The 25,281-nt window shown below is 47.0% G+C and overlaps 1 protein-coding gene across 1 annotated transcript in view; it reads right to left on the bottom strand.

Moving 5' to 3' along the window:
- The window catches only part of DLD (dihydrolipoamide dehydrogenase), a 273,267-nt gene that overhangs the window by 211,246 nt on the left and 36,740 nt on the right, over nt 1-25,281 (bottom strand). Inside the window, exon 2 of the mRNA XM_085654113.1 lies at nt 3,031-3,106. Coding sequence (XP_085510239.1) covers nt 3,031-3,106 — 76 coding nt within the window. The remainder of the gene's footprint in view (nt 1-3,030; nt 3,107-25,281) is intronic.

Below are 25,281 nucleotides of genomic sequence, written 5' to 3' on the forward strand. Positions count from 1 at the left end.
TTGACACACCTAAGGTCCTCCGTGCTAAAAACAATGCATCCATTGATTTCTAAAGACTAAACGTGCTTTATCTTTTAAAAGAGATATTTTGACTTGAGCATGTTGCATTTTTGTTGTTTTGGTCTGGTTTTATTTTATTCAGATGTTAGCTATTTTTAGGTCTCGCCTAGCGAACGCAGCGCACGCGCTGCTTCGCCTTGGCGAGACTATTGTTGTCGGTTTTGCTAGCGAAGGGAGACAAACCATGTGCGCGCACGGACAGGCGATGTGCACGCCCATGGCATCTCCTCTCTAACGATGGTAGCTTTCACACGCTCCCACCGCGCGCTTGTTAATTTTTAGTTCATGATGTCTATTAGTGTGGGGTTAGACTGCCATCTAGTGGCTAGTTTTGATAGTCTAACAGCAACGTAGTAAAAATTGATTCTGCATTCTGTTTTTCCCCCAATAGCGTATTTTGAATTAGTATTCGAATTTATTTAACATATATGGATATAGCGCATATATGCCTGAAAAAAATCTAGCATCGAAACGCGTGCAAAAACCACAAGTACAGAGTTACAATGTGAAACGCGATCTGCATCGTATTTGCAATGGTGATAATGTTTAAAATAGTTTTTAAACGCATTTGTTCCTAGAGATAACCTTCCAACATGCGCTTAAAAAGAATACGCACTAAGGTAAGGTACAATCAGAAAGGCGAAGCACTCCAGCTACTGCTACCATTTTCCTCCAAATGCATCTCTTAATTAGTATGGAGCAATATAGGATCTGGTCCGACACATAGTGTAGTTAGTATGTTTGTAAAATGTAATTGATATGTCAAGTATTCGGGAGTAAACCCTTGCAATTATTTCCCCAAAATTTCCAAAACTAAATATGAATCCTCTTCGATAAGCACTGGGCAGACTGATAATCTAACAACCTGACCCCATACATTATTCTTATTGCTTGATTTTACACTGCTGGCATTTTAAGATTTGACTGGGGTGGGCGGGGCCAAGATGGCCACTTTGGTTCATTCCTCCTTGCTTCGTGGATCTCATAATTGACTTCATTAGCATTCTAAGCTCGATCCAATGCCAGTATGCCTAGCGGACAATCAAGAGAATACGCAAGGTTAATTATGCCAGACTAGAATACACAGATCTGGCCATTTGCTGCGGCATCTGCTACTGTGCCGCTACGCCGCCATGCAGTCAAACTTGTGATCGGTGCTGCTGCATGAGTAGGGAGTTTCTGATAGAAGCTCAGACACCAAATGCAGCCAAACACTAGCTGCTATGTACACAATTAGGATGCAATTAAGATACTGAAATCGACTGTCTTCATCGAAGCTCTCTAAATATTGTATTTTGTGCAACTCAGAAAATGCCCGCCCTATGAATAAGATTGCACCTGCCGTCCTGATAGGAAAAACACGTTACCTGCGAATTCTTCATGACACCCAAGCATCTGAAAACACATTAAGGAATCAATATACAGTATTGCTTTTAAATGTATCGAGAAGAGACATAAATTCCCAGAATTTGCCACCTTTATCAACTTAATCTCAACTGCTATTCTCCCTCTGTCTGTATTAGTATTTATCTGGCCCTAAAAGATATCCAAGACATCATCGGTATCTTCGCTTCTGGTACACTGGATTTATTTACTCCAGTGAGGACTGCTCTATTTTATTTCGCAGAGCTCTAGATTATAATTGCAACCGCTAGACCTCGCCAGACAACATTAGACGAGTTTGCTTGCGAGAGGACAGAGTAAAAACGCCCAGCAGCATCTTAACTACATGGTGACCTCATTCGAAGAATTCTTGCAGAGTCTACGACCCCAAGAGCTGGAACAGATTGACACCCTAATTGTACAACTAAGATAGGCATAATATAGTACTAGCTAATGAATGCAGCTATTTAAGTAATGCTTCTTTTAAAAACTGAAGACACTAACAACTAATGCTAACTGTGTGTGTTGGGGTACGGAGAGTTAAGGGACTCGTGCGGTCCGTGTGGTTAGGAGAATATGCAGCCTCCTTGGAGTTTCGTCAACCCTCTGCACATTGTGTCTAGGCTGGCACAGTCCCATGTGGTGAGAAATACAAGGGCCATTTCTGGCTTTGCTGAGTCCCTTGTGCCTCACTCCTCCTAGTGAAAGAACATGGGCGCTTGTAAACAACAAGCATTTGCAATGCAATAGGAATCGCAATTTAGAAAGTTTGACCTATTGGTATTATAAATAACAATGCCTTTTATTAATGCAGGTTTTTAAAACACAAATAAAAGGCATTGTCATTTACAATGTCAATAGCTCAAAATCTCGCAATTTCGAGACCTATTGCATTGCAAATGCTTGTTCGAAACTGTTGTGGACGCCTTATGTAGTGTTGTTACTGTGTGTGTATGTACAAATGCTTTACACATTGCCTCTGAGATGAGCCTGAATGTTCCTGCCAAGCTACCACAGGGGTGAGCAGGGGTTATCCTAGCTGTGTGACTCCCTTACCCTGACTAGGGTGAGGGACCCTACTTTGACAGGGTGCAAACTACTGCCTACTGGAGACCCTATTTCTAACAAAGATATAGTGCAATTGTGGGTAAAAAAAACAATAGGGCTGAGGATATGATTAAACCGGAATTTTAAAAAAACTGTGACTCAAATATGTTTTTGAGTCACAAGCAAAATAAAAAAATTAAAAAAAAAAAAGAGGCTGTTGATATTAAATGAAACAATTTGACATGACTAATGAAAGCGCCCATGCATTGATCTGTCCTAGTCTAACCAAGCTGGGTTTTATGAAAGCTGTGTTTGTAAACATCGGTGAACGATTGAAAGCACCCAGTTTCATCCTCCAAGTCTATAAATGATTTGCTTTAAAGCGAAGGTTTAGCACTGCAATTTTCACCTCTGCATAACCATTCTTGTACCGATACTAAATTTATGTGCCTTTGATTTCAAGTTTCATTCATAAGTACCATCAAAGAGCATATGGAATGTTTTTTGCCACTTTAGATATGCAGGAAGCAATATACTTACACGGCTGATCGGAGTAGGTTCTCGATGTGGGAGAAAGCCTCTGTAGTCCATGGGAAACACGTGCAAAGTAACTTCTCTAAAGGATAACACAAAAGAATGCATGTTGAACTATAAATTGTGATCAATAACCTCCCGCATAGCCCATTTTACAGAAACCATTCCATTTTTGTTGCAGCTTTTCAGCTCACCTTCTAACTTCATCTGAGCACTGCAACGTCACAGTTATGGGAGGCACCTATCATTTAATATCTAAAATGTATTATTTTTCACCTGATTTATCTGTAATCTCCGTTTTTAGGTCTTGCCTACTAGATAGTGCATGCACCGTCTGATGCGAGACATACTGTGGGCTTACCAAGAACATACAGGGCCCTAGAGGCCCTGTACATTGCTTGCAATTGATTGGTTTACCCGTCACTCATTGGCTTGCTTGTTATTTATGTCCGAACTTGTCAATCTTGTGTTTGTCTCACCCTAAGAGAATAACCTCTTTATACTTTATACTTGCTTTTCAGGCTCAGTTTTTTTCTTTTGGGTTAAGGACTCCATGGGGGTACTTGTGCTTTCACACTCATGTACTTCTGTCCCACTGCACCCAGTGTTGCTCTCCAACCTCCATGTGCTTCACACCGCTCCCTTCACGTGGCGCTCATCCTCGTGTACTTCCAACCAATTGCTTTCCAGACTGTGTGCGTCTCTCCTGCACGCTGGTCTGTTTCACCCATTTACTCTCCCCAGCACTCTACTTTGCTCTCTCTATGTAGTCTGCTTTCACACAATCTGCGCCCCAATGTCATTTTAGTAAAAATATATATCTATCCGGTGACACAACATTTTACTGAGTTTTTAATTCTATGTGACTGACAGAACACTTTCAACTAAGAGAAGTGGCAACAGAGCATTGTCTGTAAGGCGTTCAGAATCAGGATACATCTTGGAACCTGATACTTAGGCTCCCAATGGTCTCCCTAAAAGCTAAGAACCGAAGGTGCATTTGTGGCAGGTTGCACACAACAGAAATATTTGTAATTACAAGTGTTGTTTACCCTTTGCATCCCTTAAAGAAACACTGCTTTCATTGTATATAGATTATAAAATGGTTTAATTCTTTTTTCACACAGTGCTACCTGAAGTACGGTGAATCTGAGTGGCATCAATCTACTAAGCCAATGATTATTACAATTTTCAATGATACCCACTTGTGCTTAATCAAAGTTATGACCTATTCCAAAGTACACATATTGATGTTTGGTACTGGTTGAAATGCATTCCTAAGGTGCTTGGGAAATCTAATTTAATGTGAATATTCCACTCATATGGTTAATGCCATGTATTGTTTTGTTATTTCATTTACAATTGATATTGGGATTATTATGCGGGGTCAAACATGCCTGTATCCAACTTGTTCCCTTATAAATGATTTTTTGACCACTATGCATACGTAATGCTTGCAGACTCGAGTGCAAGAATCAACCGATTCTAATTTTTGGGAGATATGCTGCCCATTGGGGCTCGCTGTGCTATTGAAAAAGCATGCAGGGGTTGCCACTAGTGGATTGGGTGCTCTCACTCTCCAATCCTGATGCAAAGCCCGGTTATGTTATGTTCACATACATGCTCTGCACAATTCTGTTGGGTGGAAGGCATGACAAAAACCGACTATATGATATTTTGAAAGGTTTTATATCGGTTGCTCGTTCATAGTACTTAGTATCTTACAACACTTACTTTGTTGACATTGAAGAAGATTTTACAGTCTGTTATAAAATGACTGCCACATTTCCACACTAGCTGTAGCCATTGTGCCCTCATTTATTTTCATTACCCCCTGGCCACGTTTTATGTCAATCAAGGAGGTTTCTGCTGAAACAGGTTAGGTTTGCGGATGCCACACGTTCTGAGATTGATAGAATACACTTAATTGGCAGAACACCACTTTGGAGAGTGCACTTTCTTTAAGAATTTGAAGCAGGTTTTCAATAAATATGTACATTTATTTCACTGACACAACCAAAGGTTAAAGGGACGTTCTAGTTGTAGGAGAGAATGTCAGTGACAAGATAACATTTTAAAGTAAAATTTAAAATAAACACTGAAATTCACCAGTTACAGTTATCTCAAGTAACTATAAATTGTGCTTTAAAGTAACTACAACTTGCCCCACTGTCATGCACAGTCTTTGACCATGCAATGAGTGATGCAACATTTGAGGGTATAAGCAGTGCAAAGATGTGGTAGCAGCCATTTTAGAACTCGGGACTGAGTCCTAAAAAGAGAGAGAGAGAGAAAGAGTGTGAATATATGGATGGATGGATGGATGGATACCCTGCCCTCCTAGGCCTGCTGGGAGGAGGTCTTGAGGGACATCTAACACAATTTTGTTTTTTAATTTTTTACGGCACATTTGCAGAGGATCTACAGTAAAAGTACATTTTTCTTTTTTTAAGGGCAGACTTTAAAGTTATATTTATGAGAGGGGGGCGTATGCCCCCCTCCCAAGCCATTGTGAGGTGCCGAGGCAACTTAAGAGTTCATGTGAGTGCCCCAGTTCCACCCGGGAGAGCCACAGCAATAGCAACCCTTGGGGCCACGGGGAGCCTCAGACGCCCCTGTGTGCACCTATCCAGAAAGTGGCAGGAGCAGGCTACATTTCTTTGCTTCCGCTCAACAGGAGAAACTTTTCTTTGCACCACAACACTTCCTGGAGCCATTTTGAGGTTCAAGCAGTGAGGCGCATGTCCCCCACCCCGACAAAAAAACAGTGCGTGTGAAATAAGCGTAATAGCCACTTATTTCACATTCACTGCTTCAACTGTGGACCACCCCATAATGCCCTGTATGACTTTTTTTTTTTAAAAACACTGACATTTTTTTAAAGGTTGTGGACGGCTGTAGGAAGCACAGCAACATTATTATTATTTTTTTTTAAACAGTCAGTTTTACTGTAGGGGGGCAACACGGACCACCTCTCCATTACTTATCTGGCCAGGCCCCCGGAGCCTAAATCAGCCGGGGAAAGGGGCCGCATGCCCCCTCCCCATTTATTTTAATGGCTGGGCCCCAGAGGATGGGGGCACCGGGGCTGAAATCAGCCTGGGAGGGGGGCCATGTGCCCCTTTTCCAATTTATAAGGCCATGACCCTCCCCTTATCAATATCAGCTGTGAAATGGGGTCCCTGGGGGCAAAATCAGCATGGATGGTCGGCCACATGCATGCGTGGCCCCCCCCTTCCTAAACCGTTTTTGGCCCCGGGTACCCAAACCTCACTGGATGGTGTCCCCGCTGCCCATTCCCCTTTTAAGGTACATTCAATCTGTATACAACTGTTTAGAGGAAAACGAAGTTCCTCCCGAAACTCAACTTCTGTTTAATAACTAATGCACTACAACAGACTGCCTTTATCTGTATCAAACCCTTCACAATCACCGAACTTACAGTGAGCAATAAAGTGGATAGAAGTTGAAAAGTGGGTACTGTAAACAAAGTTTACTCTATGGAGAGAGTTTACTCTGTACCACACTGTTTGCAGATATTGAAACTTTCATGAGAAATACACCAGAGTAATAATGAAAACTATATTAAGAAGAGTGTTCACTGTACGCAATACTTGTCTAAAGAGATACTAGTCATTAAATATCCCAAGGCGTAATAATGCTAAAGATCGTACTATGTGCAGCCTTCATACTGTGGGGAAAACTTTAGAGATAGTCCATCTATGAAGCTAAATCAAGCACATATACATGGGTTAGTACCTGGTGAACACAGTCTTCTATGTTATGTCGGAAGTGACATGCTACTACGATTCAGTTAAAAAACTCTAGGCTGCTTAAAAACACTCAGTATCTATGTAAAATCGTTGCCCTGTTGGAATCTTTTTCTGCAGAACCAAAAAAGGTGTGTGGAACATACTCAACACAAGTCGTCAACTGTCATATGCATACATTTATTCTTCGATACAAAGATTTCTAACGTGTTCAAAACCTTTACATACCCATAATGCATTTGGAGAACTTATGTTTTATAAACACTTACACCCATTAGCTAGATACAGGCTGTACAAAATTAGGTAGGGAAGTATTATGGTAGTTGGTGGGGAGAGCTTGCTCGCAACCAAGATGGCCGCTTGAGCTGAGAGCTCCGCAACACAGTCTACTGATTCAGCAATTCTCCGGCAACTGAGCACCTCACGAAGCACGCAGAGACGATCCTCAGCCTCTGACAACCTGCGACCATGGCTGGGTGAAAATCCGACTCTTGAGCTGTTCCCTGGGAGGAGTTGGGGTCCCCGACATTGCTGGGCCGGACAGGCCTTGATCCCCGAGGTCGAGTTTGAGCAAGGGCCGGCGTGCTCCCGGTGGTGCTGCCGCGGCAGAGGCGCACGGACCCTGATGACACATGGCCCTGTTGGGACCCGGAATGCTGGTGGACGCCTGACGCTGCTGTGCTCCCGAGGATCGGCGCTCCCCCTGGCTGCAGAGCTACGCAGTGGATGGAGTTGGTGAGCGGGGCTTGTCCTGTGGAGAGGATCGGTGACTGCAGGTGGGCAGCCCGAGGCTTGGGGTTCCCTGAGATTAAGCTGCCCTGCCTGGATTCCCAGATAAATGGGGGCGCTGTTGGACACGCGCCACCAGCGGAGCCTTTGCTCCCATCGCGTAGCGGGGCCTTGTGAGCCCCTGGAGGATCGACTAGACGGTGGCCGCCATTTTGAGATCAGCGCGTTGGCGGGCCTGCTCCCTGCTACTGGAGAGGTAGGGGGCCTGCTCGGTGGATGTTCGCCGGGCCCCCTGTGGGCCGCTTCGTTGGCACTATGCGGACAGCCAGGAGAGATTCATGCTGACTGGTAGATACGAGCCAGATGCAGGGCCTGAAAGTGCTGCCTACTGACTCTTGAGCCCCTGTTGATGCTGAAACTGGACTTGGCTGGAGCATCGGGGCGCTGCCGCGTCCCCCCCTCGTCCCCCCCACGGGGCGAAGATATTGCCTGGGCTGGGAAAGCGAGGATAATCTTCTTTATGATCCGTGATACAGAGGTACCCACAACGGAGATCGCAGTAGGTGTCACCATGCCACATTGTACTATATGAGCCCGGTGAGGGGAGACTGTGCATTCTTCGAGGGGTGCATGTGATGTGGTCCTGGTAGTGGATGCCCTTAGCCGGGAGAGAGCCTTGTGCCACATCTTGAGGACTACCACTAGATTCCCTGTGGCGACGCAGCTTCTGTGTTGCTGCTGCTCTTGAGCGGAGGTGCGGGCTGCGAGCAAATGGATAGTCACTGGAGGTCAGGATGGACAGGGTGGACAGATCGCAACCAAAACTGTCGTTCGAACAGAAGAGGTCTAAGTCCAGTGACGCTTCCACTGATGACGGCGCCAGAGGGCAGGCCCAACCTGCTGAAGACTCACGCCAGGACATTCGCAGCCTGCTACTAGCAATGGAGAAGAATCTACAGGGGGGTATCACAGCCCTTGGCACTAAGATGGATGCGCTGTCCTACAGGATGGACCGTATGGCTGAAAGGCTTGATAAGCACGCTGAGAGGCTCGATATGTCGGAGCGCAGGCTAACGGAAACGGAGGAAGCACAGACTGCCTTGAACACTGAACATAAACAGCTGGGCAGGGTTCTGAAGGTTCTACAGGACAAAACAGAGAACTTGAAAGCACATTCTAGGCACTGTAACCTTCAAATCACGGGTCTCCTGGAAACTACCCAGACGGGCAATATGGAATACTTTACAGAAAGGCTCCTGAAAACCCTGCTTGGTGAGGACTCATTCTCCAATATGTTTGTGGTGGAGAGAGCGCACCGCGCTCTACGCCAGAGTCCACCTCCGGGAGCGGCTCCTAGGCCGATCATTGCAAAGTTACTTAATTATCGTGACCGGGATGTTGCGCTGTAACTGGCACATGAGAAACAACCACTACGATTTGAGGAGGTCCACAATCTCTCTGTTCTCAGACTTCACGGTCCGGGTCCAAGAAGCACGTCGTCAATTCGCACCAATGAAAAGGCAGCTTTGGGATTTGGGGGTGGACTACACTATGCTCTATCAAGCAAAACTTTGAGTTAACAGGCAGGGTCGATCCCACATCTTCACGGACCCGAGGGCCCTACAGAATGCGCTGAAAGACTGGCCAAAGGAGAGACGTCCTGAGAAGCACCTGCTTGAGGAGGCGGCAGGAGGAGGACCGATGGAGAAACAGGACAACCGCTCTTTGGTGCCATTGTGCGATAAGTATGATCTGGACACTGCTTGGCAGGAGGGAGTGCTGTAGTAGGAGTCCTGGGTGTAGGGCTGTGGTTCCTTGATCTCTCCTCTTGAGGAGCCTTTTGCTGGGGAGGAGGGGATGCGGCTGTGGGGAGGAGTGGAGATAGCACTCAGCTCAGACGCAACGTCTGCATTACGGAGGAGACAGCCCTGAACCGCTGAGGCTGCCCTGGTGGAATTTTTGACATGGCATATGTTAGAAATGGGATTTCTGGCTGGCTAAGGCTTGCGCCAAAGTCAGGCAGAAACCACCACTCTAGTCAGGGCAAGGAAGTTACACACCAAAGATAACCCCTGCTCACCCCCTTGGTAGCTTGGCACGAGCAGTCAGGCTTATCTCTGAGGCGATGTGTAAAGCGTTTGCGCGCGCACCCAGCAACAACACCCAAGGCCCACCACAAAGGAAACTCCACACAAGGTATTTATATAAAAATAGCCTTTGTATTACCAAAACACATTAGATAAAAACACACACTTTACAATGTGCCAACAGGCACGGGCAGAGTTTACAAGGGATATGTACAGGGGACAAGGCCACATGGACCACTGTCAGGAATTAGCACTTTTAGAAATAGCACGTTTTGTAGAAATAACACTTTGTAGGAATAATACTTTAGAACATAGCACATACAATCACTGTAGCACTAAATAGAAAATGTAGCACACAACCAGTAACTACTGGTAACAGGTAAGTACCACCTACGCAACCCTAACCACCTTAGTAGAATATCGCGCAGGGAACCAGAACCTCACTAGCACCACCTGTACTAGGAGAAAACAACCACCTAAGTATCACAATACCTGTAGGGGTAAACGCACATTACACATGATGCATCGCAACACATTCAGAGGTGTAGGGAAGGAAAACACATGATGCATAAAATACATTCAGCGGTGTAAAACAAGGCACATGACGCATAAACACACATTCAGAGGTGCAGGTTAGGAACAGTAGCACAAAACTAACATTAGCCACTACCTGTGGCAGTCCCTAGGCCAACTGGCCTTGTCGGGGCTAGGACGCCCTGTCCAGCAGAGTCAGGGCAAGACTGCGCCCGCAGTCTAGGCAAAACACCAAGCGCCCAGGAGCAACTGAGCACAGCCTACACGTTGCAGCTGCCCACGAAGTGCTGGGCAGCTGTGGAACTGAACTTCGGCACCACTGTGCCTGTACATCGAATGTGGCATACGCTGGAGCCTCTCTGGGCTCTGAAACTACTATGCCCCCTTGGAGCCTTGTGGGCTCGAGAAAAAGGATGTGCCCAAAATGTTGGAGCGGCCCGCTGCCTTCCGGGGCCGCTCTGATCGCAAAGAAAAGTGCTCCCAGACGTTGGAGTCCCTCGGGACTCTAAGCAACACTGTCCCCAACTTGGGAGCGACCTCGCGCTTTCAAACAAATATGCCCCCGTAATGGATTGGAGCCCTCTAGGCTCTAGACAGGGAGAGATGCCCCCGTAGCATAGGAGCGCAGGAGCGCTCAAATACAACTATGCCCCTAACGTTGGAGTCCCTCTGCACTCTGAAACACAATGGCCCCAACCGTTGGCGCAACTCGCGCTGTTAGCACCTCTGTCCCCCAAACGTTGCCGCTGCCCACTGTCAGGCGGGGCAGCGGGAGGGATGAATGAGCACTGCGCCCGCAGTGCTCGACTTCAATACGGGGACGGCACCGGACGACGTGCCTCACCACACCCCCAGCCACCCAAGCTGAGCCGCACTCACCGGCTCACGGGCAGGAAACACACGGAGGCGGGGGGGTGGGGGGGGGGGGGGGGCGGTGCTCCCGGTCCTCCTCTCGACGGAGCTGGGGGCAGTCACGGCGCTTCCTCTGGCAGTGGCCGCCGGTTCTTACTCGGTGCGGGAGCGCGGGGTAGGCTCCCGTCCGCTCTCACTCTCCTTCAGGGTGCCGTCCAGTGCGGGGTGGGCTCCCGCCTGGACTTCCGTTTCCGGCCGAGGCCCGGCCCCCGTCCTACGAGAAATTGCCTGACTTCCTGATTGAGCCCGGACCGGGCTGCAGCGGTGATTTCTCCTGCCGTAAGAGGGGTGGGCTCCCTCGTGATGATAAAACCAATATCCACACGATATACGGCGGCGTGGGCACCCGCCGTAGGAATATTCAATAAGTGGGGTGGGCACCCGCCAACAAGCGCAACAATGCGGGGTGGGCACCCGCTCGAAATATTGCAAAATAGCAGGGAATCCCTACGTCGGGGTTCCCGCGCTAATAAGTGCAGCGCCGCGCTGCGGGCCACAATTAAAGCGCTCCTAGCGCTATAAGTGAATGAAAAGCGCCTCCAGGCACTTTAGGGGGGAAAATAAAGCGCTCCCAGCGCTTAAAGGAGGATCCCAACCAAGTCCAGCAAAGTTCTTAGGAAGGTGGGCAGGGGGCAAGGCTGGGCCAGGGGCCAGCTCACTGGGCCCTCCAGCCAGGAAGGCAGTCCAAAGTGGCGGTTCCTCCTGGCCTCCAGCAGCAGCAGCCCCCCTCAGGATCCTGGAAGAGAACAGTCTCTGTGGGGACACAGCCCCATTTTTATACAGTAAAACCCTTTGTTCTTGGTTCAGGGTGAGGGGGAAAACCAGTCGCAGCTGGTTGGGGAGCACCCTTGATGTGCTCAGCCCCTCACTCTATTCACTGGCAGGGCTAGGGTCGTCAGTCGCACCACAGGGGGTGGAGCCAGCATTGTGTGGGGAAAGCCCTGCCCTATTCAGGTCCAAGGTACACTCCTCCCCAGCCATCCGCATGCTAATCTCACACTCACCACTGGGGCAGACCCAACCAGACTCCTGGAGCCAGGCTCACCAGCCAGCTCCAGCCAATCACACGCCAGACACACTTTACACTAATATGCCAACTCCTAGAGGTGGCACTTCCGAACATGACATAATCACGCATCATACATCATTGCGAAGCATTCGATCACACGAGTCCGCACATACCAAACTCGGGCCAGCACACCCCACGCATCAGGAACTACTAGGGACCCATACATTCCCCATGCATTCCTATGGGAGGGCAGGCCTATCTCACCACATGCACTCAGAGGGCGCACGCACTTTACCCTGGGACACAGGGAAAGTGCGCAGAAACCAAAAAGCACTATCACCAAGTCACCAATAAAAGCAAAAAGTTCAGGGGTGAACCTGCCAGAAGGGCCAAGTCCAACAGCATATCTTAGTGTTGCGGACACATTTACTGAAATGTTCTTGGGGTTGTTACTGGGATCTGGAGATACATACATAAGTGCAGTTGCATACTTTACATTTGATGGTGTTCGGAGTGCAGCCTCACATAAACCAAATACTTCTGCTTGTCTGTCGAGCAACATCCACCCTCGCGTGAATCACAGTGGGGTGTGTTCTTTGTTTTCGGGGCGGGGATGTTCTATTGGTTTGAGGGGTTGTGCCGCGGCCAAGTTGGGGCAGGTCTGACGGGGGCAGGGGGCGAGCGGGGTTTGAGACACACATGGATGTTTGATGTTGATGCTTTTTGAAAAAAAGGAACATTGTGGGGGTTTGGATTGCACAGGCTCGGTTGGGGTAGACCTGGCGTGGGTGGGAATGAATTGAGATGGGCATATGTAATTTTCTCTGTTGTGACAACTTACGAAGTGTGGTGCCATGGATGTGTAGGCCCAAAGAGACTGGGGTTGTGGCACTCGAGCTGGATACTCCCTCATGACGGATAGAGCTGAGACACGTAGTGGTGACTGCCCAGACTCGGTCGCAGTGCTTACAGGAGACACACCTCCCACTAGATAGCCCCATCTTGCGCACTAAAGGGCTCCTGGGCAACATGCACGCGGACGGCTTCACCACACATGCTAGAGCGGTCCCGATGTAGGCGAACCCTAAGAAGGCGTTCCGTCTGTCGCCCTTGGAGACGGATAGGGAGGGTCGGTGTGTGCTCACTAAATGTTGCGGTAAGGTAATGGATCTGCTTTTACTAAATATTTATGGGCCTAATTACGATAATACGGACTTTTATAGTAGATTGCCTGACCTCACTCTCCTTCATACACCTGGGCAGCTCTTGTGGGGAGGGGATTTCAACTTTGTTAGGAACCCTGCTTTGGATAGGTTGGACGGCCCGGACAGGCGTGTGTCTGCTTTGGCTAAAGTCGTGGAGACTTCACTGATCAGGTTGGGCATGTGCATTATTTGGTGCTCTAGGCATGCGGGCCAAGGAGGGTACACGCATTAGTCTGCGTATTATAATGTCCACACTAGAATGGACTACTGGTTCACTACCAGACAACTATTGCCACACATTCAGTCTTGCTCGATCCTACCACGCTCCTACTGTGATCATTCACCCCTTCTCTTGGTGCTCGCTTCTCCCAAGATGCGCATTCCCCCTTCAAATGGCGCTTTCCACCCTATTCCCCCTTCAAGTAGCGCTTTCCACCCTATTCCCGAACGGATGCCGTTTTTAAGGAAGATAGGGCTACTGCAATCGAGACTTTTTTTAGACTAATGTGGGATCAGTCGATTCCTTTCAAACTATATGGGAGGCTTTTAAGGTATATATTCAGGGGGTGGCAATATCTAAGCATGCTGGAGTCCTTAAATCGATTCGTAACAGACTGGTGGATCTGGAACGTAAGCCGAAGGAGTTGTAAGGCTCCTTGCTAGCTGGCCTGAATGATACGCTTAGCCTAGCATTGACGCAGACTCTACAGGAATACCATGCAGAGGCTGATGCGGAAATACACATCTCGGGAAGTATGCCACTGCTCGTACTTATGGTGAAGGAGAGCGACCGGGGGTGGTCCTTGCGCAGCTCCTCAGGCAGCGCAGACACACCTCGGCGATCCCAGAAATCAGAGCACAATCCGGGGACTCTCTGCTGATGGATGCCCAAGTGGCGGAGCAATTCCGACAATATTATTCGGACTTAAATGCCTCGAGAGGTTGCAGCCCAGATGATCAAATATTAGAATACTTAACACATATAAAACTACCGTGGCTGTCCAACTGGCATCGGGAATTTTTGATGCGACCGATTGAAAGGGATGAAATATTACTGTCTCTCTCTGATATGAGGGCGGGGAGTGCGCTGGGAGGGTGAGGAAAATAAAAATCTATGGAGGCCTATGTGTCCCCATGTGCCCCCCCCGAACGCTTATGTGCACATACATGTAACCTATGTATTTCCCCTCCATGGCCTTTCTATCATGATGCTTATGCTATAACGTGGCCTGCCATCATCCAGTCTCCCATGAGAGAAACGACAAATCTGTATTGAGGCCTACACGTTTTTCATCATGTTTTCCTGCATTTTCATGAAGCCCATATTTATGGCTCAGCCAGAGCCAAAAAGAGGTTTCATGCCTCAGAACGCTCTGAAAGCTACAGCTACGTATCCTTGGCCTTGCACACCTGGGCCTCAGCCAAAGGGGCCCCGACCGAGGTGTCGAGACAGTATTGAGCACGGTTATCTGCTTACTCTTACTGAAACCACATTCTTGCCTGGTGAAGGAGGAATGAACGCGACCCATCTGCAAGGAGGGAGCCCAGCCCTACTGTCTCTCTTTGTGAGATTGCAAAGCTCACGTCAGTAAAAAGCCCATAGCCCCCATGTAAGGCTTCTGCAGTAAATGAAGTAAATGAAGAAATAGATGCCACATCGGCTCTTGGTGATGAGCAACCTATGTCACAAATCAGTCCCTGCTCCAGACATCGGATATCAGATAATACAAGATGTGCTGGTCGTCTTGACACTGAAGGCCTCACTCACTGAAGGCCTCACTTCCAGACTTGTCCGGTTGCATAGCAACCCTCCCCACGTCAGTTACACGTCATGCTCGAGTTGAGCACCAGTAAGGCAAAGTTCCAGTACAATTCCAGCAGATCACGCAACCCCCTCCAGGTATCCACCCACACATGACAAATTACCCATTATCATCAAGTGGACGCCCACATGGACGCCCACCTTCACGCCTACTTACACGCCCACATGCTCTTATCTCATTCGCTCTTGCTCTTTTGCTTACGTACAATTGAGAAATGTATATATACTGTACTCTGTGAATAATGTTTTGAGAATATTGAGAATACTTTTGAGTCCCTTTCCAGATCCTTTTTTGGTGATGGTAATATTCTCCCTTTGACTCGAGTTATTGGAATAAAGCCCTTTATGAACCTGATACCACAGACTCAGCCTCTTGCTTTATGCATGATCTTATGTATATTTTAAAAATTCTGAGAGCGTAATATTTTATTTACCACATAATGGCGCCCGAACAGGGACATCTCTTTCCCCACACGCCGGAGATGAAGGTCCAGTTTTGCCCCTTCCATAGCCGTGACGGACTTCAAGGGCGCACGTCGCGGGTCTTCCCGCCAACTCCCTCAGGCCAACGAAGGGGACAGACTGCGACCAGGCATCCATACGAGGCGGTGAGGAACGCAGATTGTCCTACCCAGAGCCCACCTGCGAGAGAGCTGTGTCCGAGGTATACAGAGGCCCACCAGATTCCGAAGTTCCGAAGTATCCAAGTCACGAGTCGAGTCCAGTCCAGTCCAGTCCAGTTTGGTCTAGTCCAGTTCAGTTCCGAGGCCTTCCGTTCCGTGCTACCCGGTGAGTACCGTTGCTGGGGAGGCAGTTAGACGTGCACATTAGGTTGTGCCGGTCAAGACGGGTTTGGGTACACAAATCCGGTCTGCACTGTTTCAGCAGTGTATCTGTACTGTTTAGCAGTATATCTAGTATGTCTTGCATATCATTCAGTATTCTCTAGTGTTAGTATTATGTCAGTAACTAGTTTCCTATTAGTTATCATCGTTCGTTAAATGTTAAATGTTTTAATATGTTTTAAAAATTGTGGTATGAATGAGTGTTCATTATTGTGTTTATTGTAATTTATTGTGTTCAAAATCAAGTAGAAAAGTTTAAAGATGCCGTTCTTTTCAAAATTAAGACAGATCAAAACTAGAAAAGGGGTACTCGAGGAAGCTGTTCCCATTCCACCTAGGGACACCCCAGGGTACTTTATGTACCATAAGCATGGCCTAGATGCCGTATTATTTCTTGATTTATGGGTGGACTACACCAAGGATCTAACCGAAAGTCAGAGGTGGCCCGCAGTTGGGACATGGGATGCAGATTGCATCATGAGAGTAGAAGAAGAATTATGGAAAAAGAAAGCCAGACAGTAACAGAAAGATGCCATTGAGTTTTGGCGCAAGGAGTCACATAGGAGGACAGAGTAAGTGTTTCACGAAGCAGAGAGAAGTAGACTGGAGTCTGGAAAAGCCAAGGAAGAGATGTTACAGGAGGAAGTGGAGCAGGTGAAATGAGTGCAGGCTGACAGAGGAAGAAATACTGACGTTGCTGGTATTTATCCCGTCCTTTCAGAGGACCTAGCAAGAGTGGCCCCAGTAGAAAGACCAGTTAGAGTGCCACCGCAAGTACCACGATACATATAATAATGATATAGTAGCCCAAAGGTTCTTGAGCCTCCCACCAAACGAACAGCGCATAGCCGGTGTTTACATGGTCCAACATTTGACTACGTTGTCAATAGGAAATTGAGAGGGGTGTAGCTAGAGAAGGAGCAACACCTGTGATTTGATGACACCCCTAATGTACAAAGTGTTAATGAAAAATAATTAGTGAAAAGTTTAGCTTGAGAAAAATTGTGGGTATTTCGAATTTGCAAAATTGTTCCAGAATCCAGGTTTGTGTTCTTGGTGGTCCAGTGAGCCAATGTGCTGGGTCAAGACGGTAAGATTATGACCCCCTGAGAGCAAATTGTATATAAAAATAATTTTTCAATTGGGCGAATTATTGCAGTTTTTATGGAATTGAGTAGTCTTTTTGTCTTTGACAGCTTCAGAGTGAGGAGAAGGTGGGGGCTGTGTAGAGCAGTATGTGATACAGAAATCGGAGACAGATTCTGACCTTGTAGCCAGTGTAGGTGGGGGCCGGTGAGAGGAGCAGAACAGAGGCACTGCTTAGAAAGCTTCTCTGACATCGCATCTGTGTAACGCCTGCAGCCGGAGAGCCTTGGGGGCCAGGAGTAGGAAAAACAAAAAAGATGGCTGGCAGCCCAGGCTCAGGCCGCGCTGAGGGGCTATTTTTAACTTCTCTGATAAGACAGGGCAGCTGAGAAATGTAAGTCGAGAAAGATTCCCTTGTTCTATTCTGTGCAAAACCAGTGCCCCGGGGAAATGTCTATGGAGAAGATTTGTTTTATTTTTTAGCAAATGTTATATTGCTTCTGGCCAGAAAGTAAAATGTTGCTCTTGCTTGGAATTTTAAGGGCTATGTGCCTATATAAAAACGATTTTCAAATTCAGACATTTTTGAATTGTGGCCACAAGCTGCCACCAGTTGCATTGGATAAATGATCCAGTGGTTAAAGGTCTGTGGGGAGAGATGAGAGGTGCGTCTTCGTCTGGGACATTAGGGTACATTGTGTTGATGAAGATGCATAGCTCATTTTTATGAAAAAAAAAAAAAACAAACAGGTTCGTGTGTTCTTCGTTTTTGATTATTCTTGCTGATTCTGTGTGTCAGACTTGACACGGTGATTTCAGATGGGGGTGTATAGGGCAGGTAAATCAGTTATTGATTATAAGCCTGACAAATTAAGCAGGCCAGAGTGTTCGCCTCTGAGCTGTAGGTACTATAATTGCGCATCGCTGCTCATTTATATATGTTAGTGTAATTGTCTATGCTTTCTGTGCTTGGTATACTGATGGCTTGGCATATGTATTTTATATATGTTTTGTTTTTGTGTTGTATTGACCAGTATGTTTGGCATTAATACAAGTTCTCCTGGGCGTTACGGAGATGGACGTGACGACGTAAATCTTTGCGCAGCGCTTGGCTGGAACTTGTTCACAATTACTAAATTTCACAGACATGATATTACCTTTATCATGCTGTCAAAATAGCGGACAACACGTTATCAGTGTATGTCTAATTGGTATTGGTGATGAATAAAAGAAGAAAATAGTTATGCAAGACTTAAATATGTATCACATGACTGCCTTTCTCTTATAGACAGGCAGCCTCGGTCATATGTTTCCAGATTGGACATTAAGGAACCATTATGATCTGTGCACTCGCATCTTACCTCTTGAAAGGCCTGTTTTAAATAAGGACTGCCACCCCAGAGTGACAAATGAGGCTCGGTATTTAGGGTAATGAGAAAATATCTGACAGGATTTCCTTTTTAAAGTTTGCTTTAGTAAGCTCATTCTTGTAAGTGGTGGCCCCAAAAGTTGACTTGTTTTTTAAATTAGGCTGTTTTTTGTATAGGTGGAAATTATTGCAAAATGACTGATTTTTTTAGCAGATGAATTATTAATTATCAACATTAACAACTGTTCTTAAACTTGGTTTTCCGAATATTTAGGTAATTTAGCATTCCTATTAGGGCCTCCTAGCATTAATATTGACTTCAGGTTGGTGTAGGTTCATGTAATAGGGACATTTGCATATGAGATGTCATTTGGCCAGCTTATGAGCTAACACAATGAGGTTTGTACATTAATTTGAAGGATTTCTCGCCGTTTCAAATACGCTGTGTATCTCCTATAATTTTGCTTACGCCCAGTAGCTACACACAGGGATTAATAGTGTTGACAAGACACAGGGTTTGATAGTGTTTGACAGCAGTGAAATCTGTTTCAGATTTCCTCCTGTCAAAAAGGGGGGGAAGGAGGAGAATATTGGCTTTCTGCTGGCCCCTGAGGAGGTTCGCTTCCCGCTAGCCCCTTAAGAAATTAAGCCCCTTAGAAATTAGCCCCCTTAGGTATGGTGCTTTCCCCTTTTTCTCATGTTTTATTGTGATCTTTCAGGGGAATTAGTCCAAGCCCCTAATACAGCTTCTACTAAAGTCCTCCCTTGGACACAAGAACACACTGTGGCATTTGAAGAATTAAAGAGAGCTTTATGTCAAGCACCAGTTTTAGCAAACCCTGATTACAACAAATCGTTTATGCTTTTTGTGACAGAGCGGGATGGAACAGCACTATCTGTCCTAACACAAGATCATGCAGGAAAACACGAGCCCTGTGCTTATTTTTCTAGTACATTAGACCCAGTAGCACAGGCTTTGCCTGCGTGCCTAAAATCAGTTGCAGCAACGGCCTTAGCCATAAGACAAAGTGACTCGATAGTGCTGGGCCACCCTCTGACAGTACAAGTACCACACGCAGTAGAGGTTCTCTTGAACCGGACACAAACACAACACCTGACTGTAGCTAGACTGACAGGCTATGAGCCAACGTTATTTCAACCACACATAGAGATCAGACGATGCAACATACTGAATCCTGCTACCCTTTTGCCCTCCAGTACAGAAAGCGTTTCACCACACGACTGTGTTGAAGTAATACATACCGTGACTAAACCAAGACAAGACTTGACAGACGTTGCACTCCCAGACCCCGACCTAACACTATAAGTTGACGGCTCATGCATGAGGACAGGGGCGGGAGAATTAGTGGCAGCATATGCAGTGACTACTGATACTGTAATAATAGAGACTAAAAGAATAGACATATTGTCAGCACAAGCAGCAGAGCTCATCGCCCTGACACAAGCGTGCATAAGAGCTAAGCACCTGAGAGTAAACATTTACACCGATTCTGTGGCGAGAAAGAGGTTTCTTGACCTCTCATGGGGTCAAGATACAGCATGGCCCCCTTATTCAAGCCCTACTGGAAGCAATACATTTACCAACAGCCATAGCTATCCTAAAATGTAAAGCACATACTAGAGCCACAGATACCATTTCCCAAGGCAATGATCTGGCAGACCGAACAGCTAAACAGACAGCTCAGACCCCACTAGACATGACAAAATCACAGATACTATCACTGTCCAAAGCCATGACAGTTAGGGATCCTTCCAAGGATGTACAAGACATACAGACACATGCTACTGTAGACGAATTAAAGAAATGATCGGAACAAGGAGGGGTACTGACTGATCAGGGTTGGATGACAAAGGGCAAATCCACATGGTTTCTTCCTGATTCAATGGTACAAATAATCATAAATACCGCACATAGTCCTGCACACTTAGGAGAGAAAGCAATGCTAGACAGCTTACAGAATATATGGTTCTCTTTTACATGCGAATGGTAGCTCATTCTAGAACAGGCTTATCTCCCTATGAAGTGGTCTTTGGTAGACCACCAAATATGTGGGGCACTCCAATGCCTAAAAGATTACTGATGCTGACAGATTACCTGGCTTCCTTGATGTCTGCACTACTCTCTTGTTGTTCGCAGGTTGCTGCCGCCTTCCCTGACAACACCCAGGTCAAAGAATACTCCATCGCTCCTGGATGGAAGGCGCCAAAGTCAGTGCTCTGGACCACGGGGACGGCCGTTAAAGTCAAAGGGCGGAAAGGATGGTTGCACCTTTACCACTCTTTTACAAAGGAAAGACTTTGAACACCATTTTCTAGAGGAGACTCCCCAGCAGTTTCCACAAAGCTAAACTTAGATCTAAAAAGTCAGAACCCGTTTGATCAATTAAGTCCACTAGGTGGTGAAGCGGTTGAACATGTATTCTGGCTTGCATAAGATCTTGGACAATAACATTGATAAAAAGAGCAAGATGTGCATCACGATAATATGTATCAGCTTAATACTACATGCTATTTTTCCTCCTATTGCCTCACTCTTATACTCCTCCACTAATGATACCATAAAGCACACATTTAGTGATCTGCCATCCTATGAGCTATCATATCGACTTGCCTTACGCAACAATACCTTTATTCAGATACTGCACCATTCACATCAGACTGCTGGGTCTGTGGCCGATTTCCCCCGTATCAGAAGGTAAAGGGAGTGTTGCCTCTTTTTCCTTTTCCGTTCTCCCATAATGGTTCTTGCGGAGCATGGTTTGCCTTAATGACATCCATCAACGGTGATGCCAAAGAATACAAAGCAATAACAAGGCTCCACAAGATTGCCCAAAACATACATCAAGACCCAGGCACGTGGACATGGTCCGGTTGGCTCTGGGGATTAATATCGGCTTGGGGATGGAAAGTGTTGACCGTCTGTGGGTTGATACTATTAATGATATTCAGTTGTTGTCTATGTCTGCAGTGTGGCCCGGCCATTTGTGGCCTGTGTGCTACTGCATGTGTTCCACATCCCTATTTACAAAGCATTGAAAATGGAAAAATAATGCTGCAAGAACAGATCGACTGTCTCATGAAAATAGACGTTACATAGGGGGTTCACTAAGGTACAAGGAGGGAATGAGGAAAATAAAAATCTATGAGGCCTATGTGTCCCCATGTGCCCCCCCCGAACGCTTATGTGCACATACATGTAACCTATGTATTTCCCCTCCATGGCCTTTCTATCATGATGCTTATGCTATAACGTGGCCTGCCATCATCCAGTCTCCCATGAGAGAAACGACAAATCTGTATTGAGGCCTACACGTTTTTCATCATGTTTTCCTGCATTTTCATGAAGCCCATGTTTATGGCTCAGCCAGAGCCAAAAAGAGGTTTCATGCCTCAGAACGCTCTGAAAGCTACAGCTACGTATCCTTGGCCTTGCACACCTGGGCCTCAGCCAAAGGGGCCCCGACCGAGGTGTCGAGACAGTATTGAGCACGGTTATCTGCTTACTCTTACTGAAACCACATTCTTGCCTGGTGAAGGAGGAATGAACGCGACCCATCTGCAAGGAGGGAGCCCAGCCCTACTGTCTCTCTTTGTGAGATTGCAAAGCTCACGTCAGTAAAAAGCCCATAGCCCCCATGTAAGGCTTCTGCAGTAAATGAAGTAAATGAAGAAATAGATGCCACATCGGCTCTTGGTGATGAGCAACCTATGTCACAAATCAGTCCCTGCTCCAGACATCGGATATCAGATAATACAAGATGTGCTGGTCGTCTTGACACTGAAGGCCTCACTCACTGAAGGCCTCACTTCCAGACTTGTACGGTTGCATAGCAACCCTCCCCACGTCAGTTACACGTCATGCTCGAGTTGAGCACCAGTAAGGCAAAGTTCCAGTACAATTCCAGCAGATCACGCAACCCCCTCCAGGTATCCACCCACACATGACAAATTACCCATTATCATCAAGTGGACGCCCACATGGACGCCCACCTTCACGCCTACTTACACGCCCACATGCTCTTATCTCATTCTCTCTTGCTCTTTTGCTTACGTACAATTGAGAAATGTATATATACTGTACTCTGTGAATAATGTTTTGAGAATATTGAGAATACTTTTGAGTCCCTTTCCAGATCCTTTTTTGGTGATGGTAATATTCTCCCTTTGACTCGAGTTATTGGAATAAAGCCCTTTATGAACCTGATACCACAGACTCAGCCTCTTGCTTTATGCATGATCTTATTTATATTTTAAAAATTCTGAGAGCGTAATATTTTATTTACCACAAGGGGATGGCCTCACTGTCGCCTTTTACAAGGCGTTCGTTGATATTTTGCTGCCGCACCTGATCACGCAGTTCGAGGACATGTGTACCACAGGCGGGATGTCCCCTTCTATGCGAGAGGCGATCATAATGGCTATCCTTAAGCCGGGTAAGTCTCCAGACGAGTGCGCCTCGTATCGTCCACTGTCCTTGATGAATGTGGACACCAACATTTTCGCGAAACTGCTTGCTAATCGTTTGGTTCCACTGGTCTCGACTTTGGTGGCACCGGAGCAGGCCGGCTTCGTACCAGGCAGAAATCTGACATACAACCTGCGTAGGGTCTTTGCTGCCCTACGGCATAGACCGGAAGTGCCTGCTATAGCAGTATTTCTGGACATGGAGAAGGTGTTTGACTGTCGAATGGCCCTTCTTAAGACAGGTCCTCACCCGCATGGGGGTGGCAGAGGTGTTCCTACAACTTCTCGCTGTACTGTATTGCTCTTCCACAGGACGCATCAAGATAGGCACCCTGGTTACTAACCCTATACAAATATACAGGGGCACGAGATGGGCTGCTCCTTGTCCCCTATACTCTACGCCCTGGTCGCTGAGCCCTTGGCATGCACCCTTCGAGAGTATCATAGCCATAGAGGCGTACGCTTTCCTAACTACTGCCTGATTGTCTCCACCTATGCAGATGATTGGTCTTACGGGAGGTTGCACTTTTTTTTTTTGCTCCTTGTCTGGCCTAAGGTTCAACTGGAACAAATCCATCATGTTCCCCCTGACCCCTGCCACGATGGCTTTCGAGCCTGAATATCCCCTGCAGTGGTCTACAGAGGCGGTGCGTTACTTGGGGATCAAACTGCACACAGACTCCGAGGTGGTCCTCAAGGAGAATTAAGGGGTTGCCTTTACCAAACTAGAAAAGAACATTAGCCGCTGGGTGTGCCTCCCTTTATCGTTGATGGGCAGAGTGTTCCTTATGAAAATGATTGTATTGCTGCGATTTCTTTTCCTCTTCACGAATATACCCATGGTGCTGCCCCGTGTGTTTTTCCAGCGCCTCCAGTCCCTATTGGTACACCTTGCTTGGGCAGGCAAGCAAGCGAGCGTCGCCTGCCCAAGTGTAATGAGCAGAAATCAGAAATCCTGCTCTTTGGCGCTTTTCCAACTGACTTTCGTCAACAGCTGTGGCCTCAGGAGCTTCCTCTTCCCATCTCGGAAGGACAGCCCGCCAAGAACCTGGGTGTATGGTTTGAGGAGAATCTCTCGTTTTCTATCCATATCAAGAAAACTGCCGGCTGCTGCTTTGGTCTCATTAAAACTCTTAGGAACTTCTTCCCGCTTCTTTCGCAAGCAGCCAGAGTAACAGTGACTTGTGCGCTGATTCTTTCTTGGCTAGACTATGCCAATTCCTTGTTTGTTGGGTGTTCTGGCTATATGATTAGGAAGCTGCATGTGGTCCAGAACACGGCTGCCAGGCTGCTATTAGGTATCTCATCTAGGATGAGCGTCACCTCTCACTTGCACTCTCTACATTGGCTACCCATTGCGGCCATGATCAAATTTAAATCTTTGGTCCTGGCCCATCGTGCTCTTCATGGTCAGGGCCCCGCTCTACCTTCAGAGGCGTTTCTCCTTCTATGTCCTGCAAGGGTATTGCGCTCGTCGGCTTTTATGCCTGGCTTTGGTCCCCCGCTATAAACTCAAGAGGATTGGGGGCGGCTCTCTGGTGGTCAGAGCCAGTAGGGCCTGGAACGCCCTTCCCCTCGATCTTCGCCTTACTCAGGAACTCGCAGTTTTTTAAAAAAAAGCTTAAAAACATTCCTTTTTGCCTGATTGTCTCTCTCCCCCCTTCCGGTTCGCGTCGGGACACTCGAGTAGCCGAGCGCGTTACATGTGGAATTAACATAACATAACATTACCGTACTCGATGGGAGGACTGGGTGCACCTGATTTGGACCTATATTATAGAGCCGCTCAAAGTTCTCAGGCATATCATTGGATACATGGCCCGCTTGACATACCACACGTATGGATAGAGACAATAGCCGCTGCCCCTAGACCACTTCCGGCCTTGCTGTTTACACCCCCTGATAGATGTACGGGTATATTGGATTCCCTTAACACAGTTGCACATGCCTGGCATTATTTATTGACTGTTCAGGTGGGTAACATACTGTATTCCCCAACAGCCCACCATGAGTGGTGCCACTGGCTTGCACCATGTAAAGATAGGGGGGTAATAGCTGCTTTACAGACGCTCAATGCCCAAATCATGGAGGATCTCTTCGCAGATGGCGCTGGGGGGGGGGGGAAAGAGATACACCGACACTCCTTGCTCAATTCCATAGAGTCAGACACACTCTCAAGAACTTATTGGGTGAAGATATGGCAGCACCTCATGAGGTGCTGCCATATGCTAGAATGGTATCTAAGATCTACCACACCACAATGACTGCTAGAGGAAGTAAATACACTAAATCTCGGCTGGCCTGGCAGCGAGACCTACAGATAGACCTTACAGATGACAAATGGTTCTATTGCTGCACGAGCACAAAACGTGTCTCGCTGAATGGATGGCAAAGGTTGGTCCAT

This window comes from Triturus cristatus, chromosome 4_1, assembly GCF_964204655.1.
Source record: "Triturus cristatus chromosome 4_1, aTriCri1.1, whole genome shotgun sequence".
NCBI classification, from domain to species: domain Eukaryota; kingdom Metazoa; phylum Chordata; class Amphibia; order Caudata; family Salamandridae; genus Triturus; species Triturus cristatus.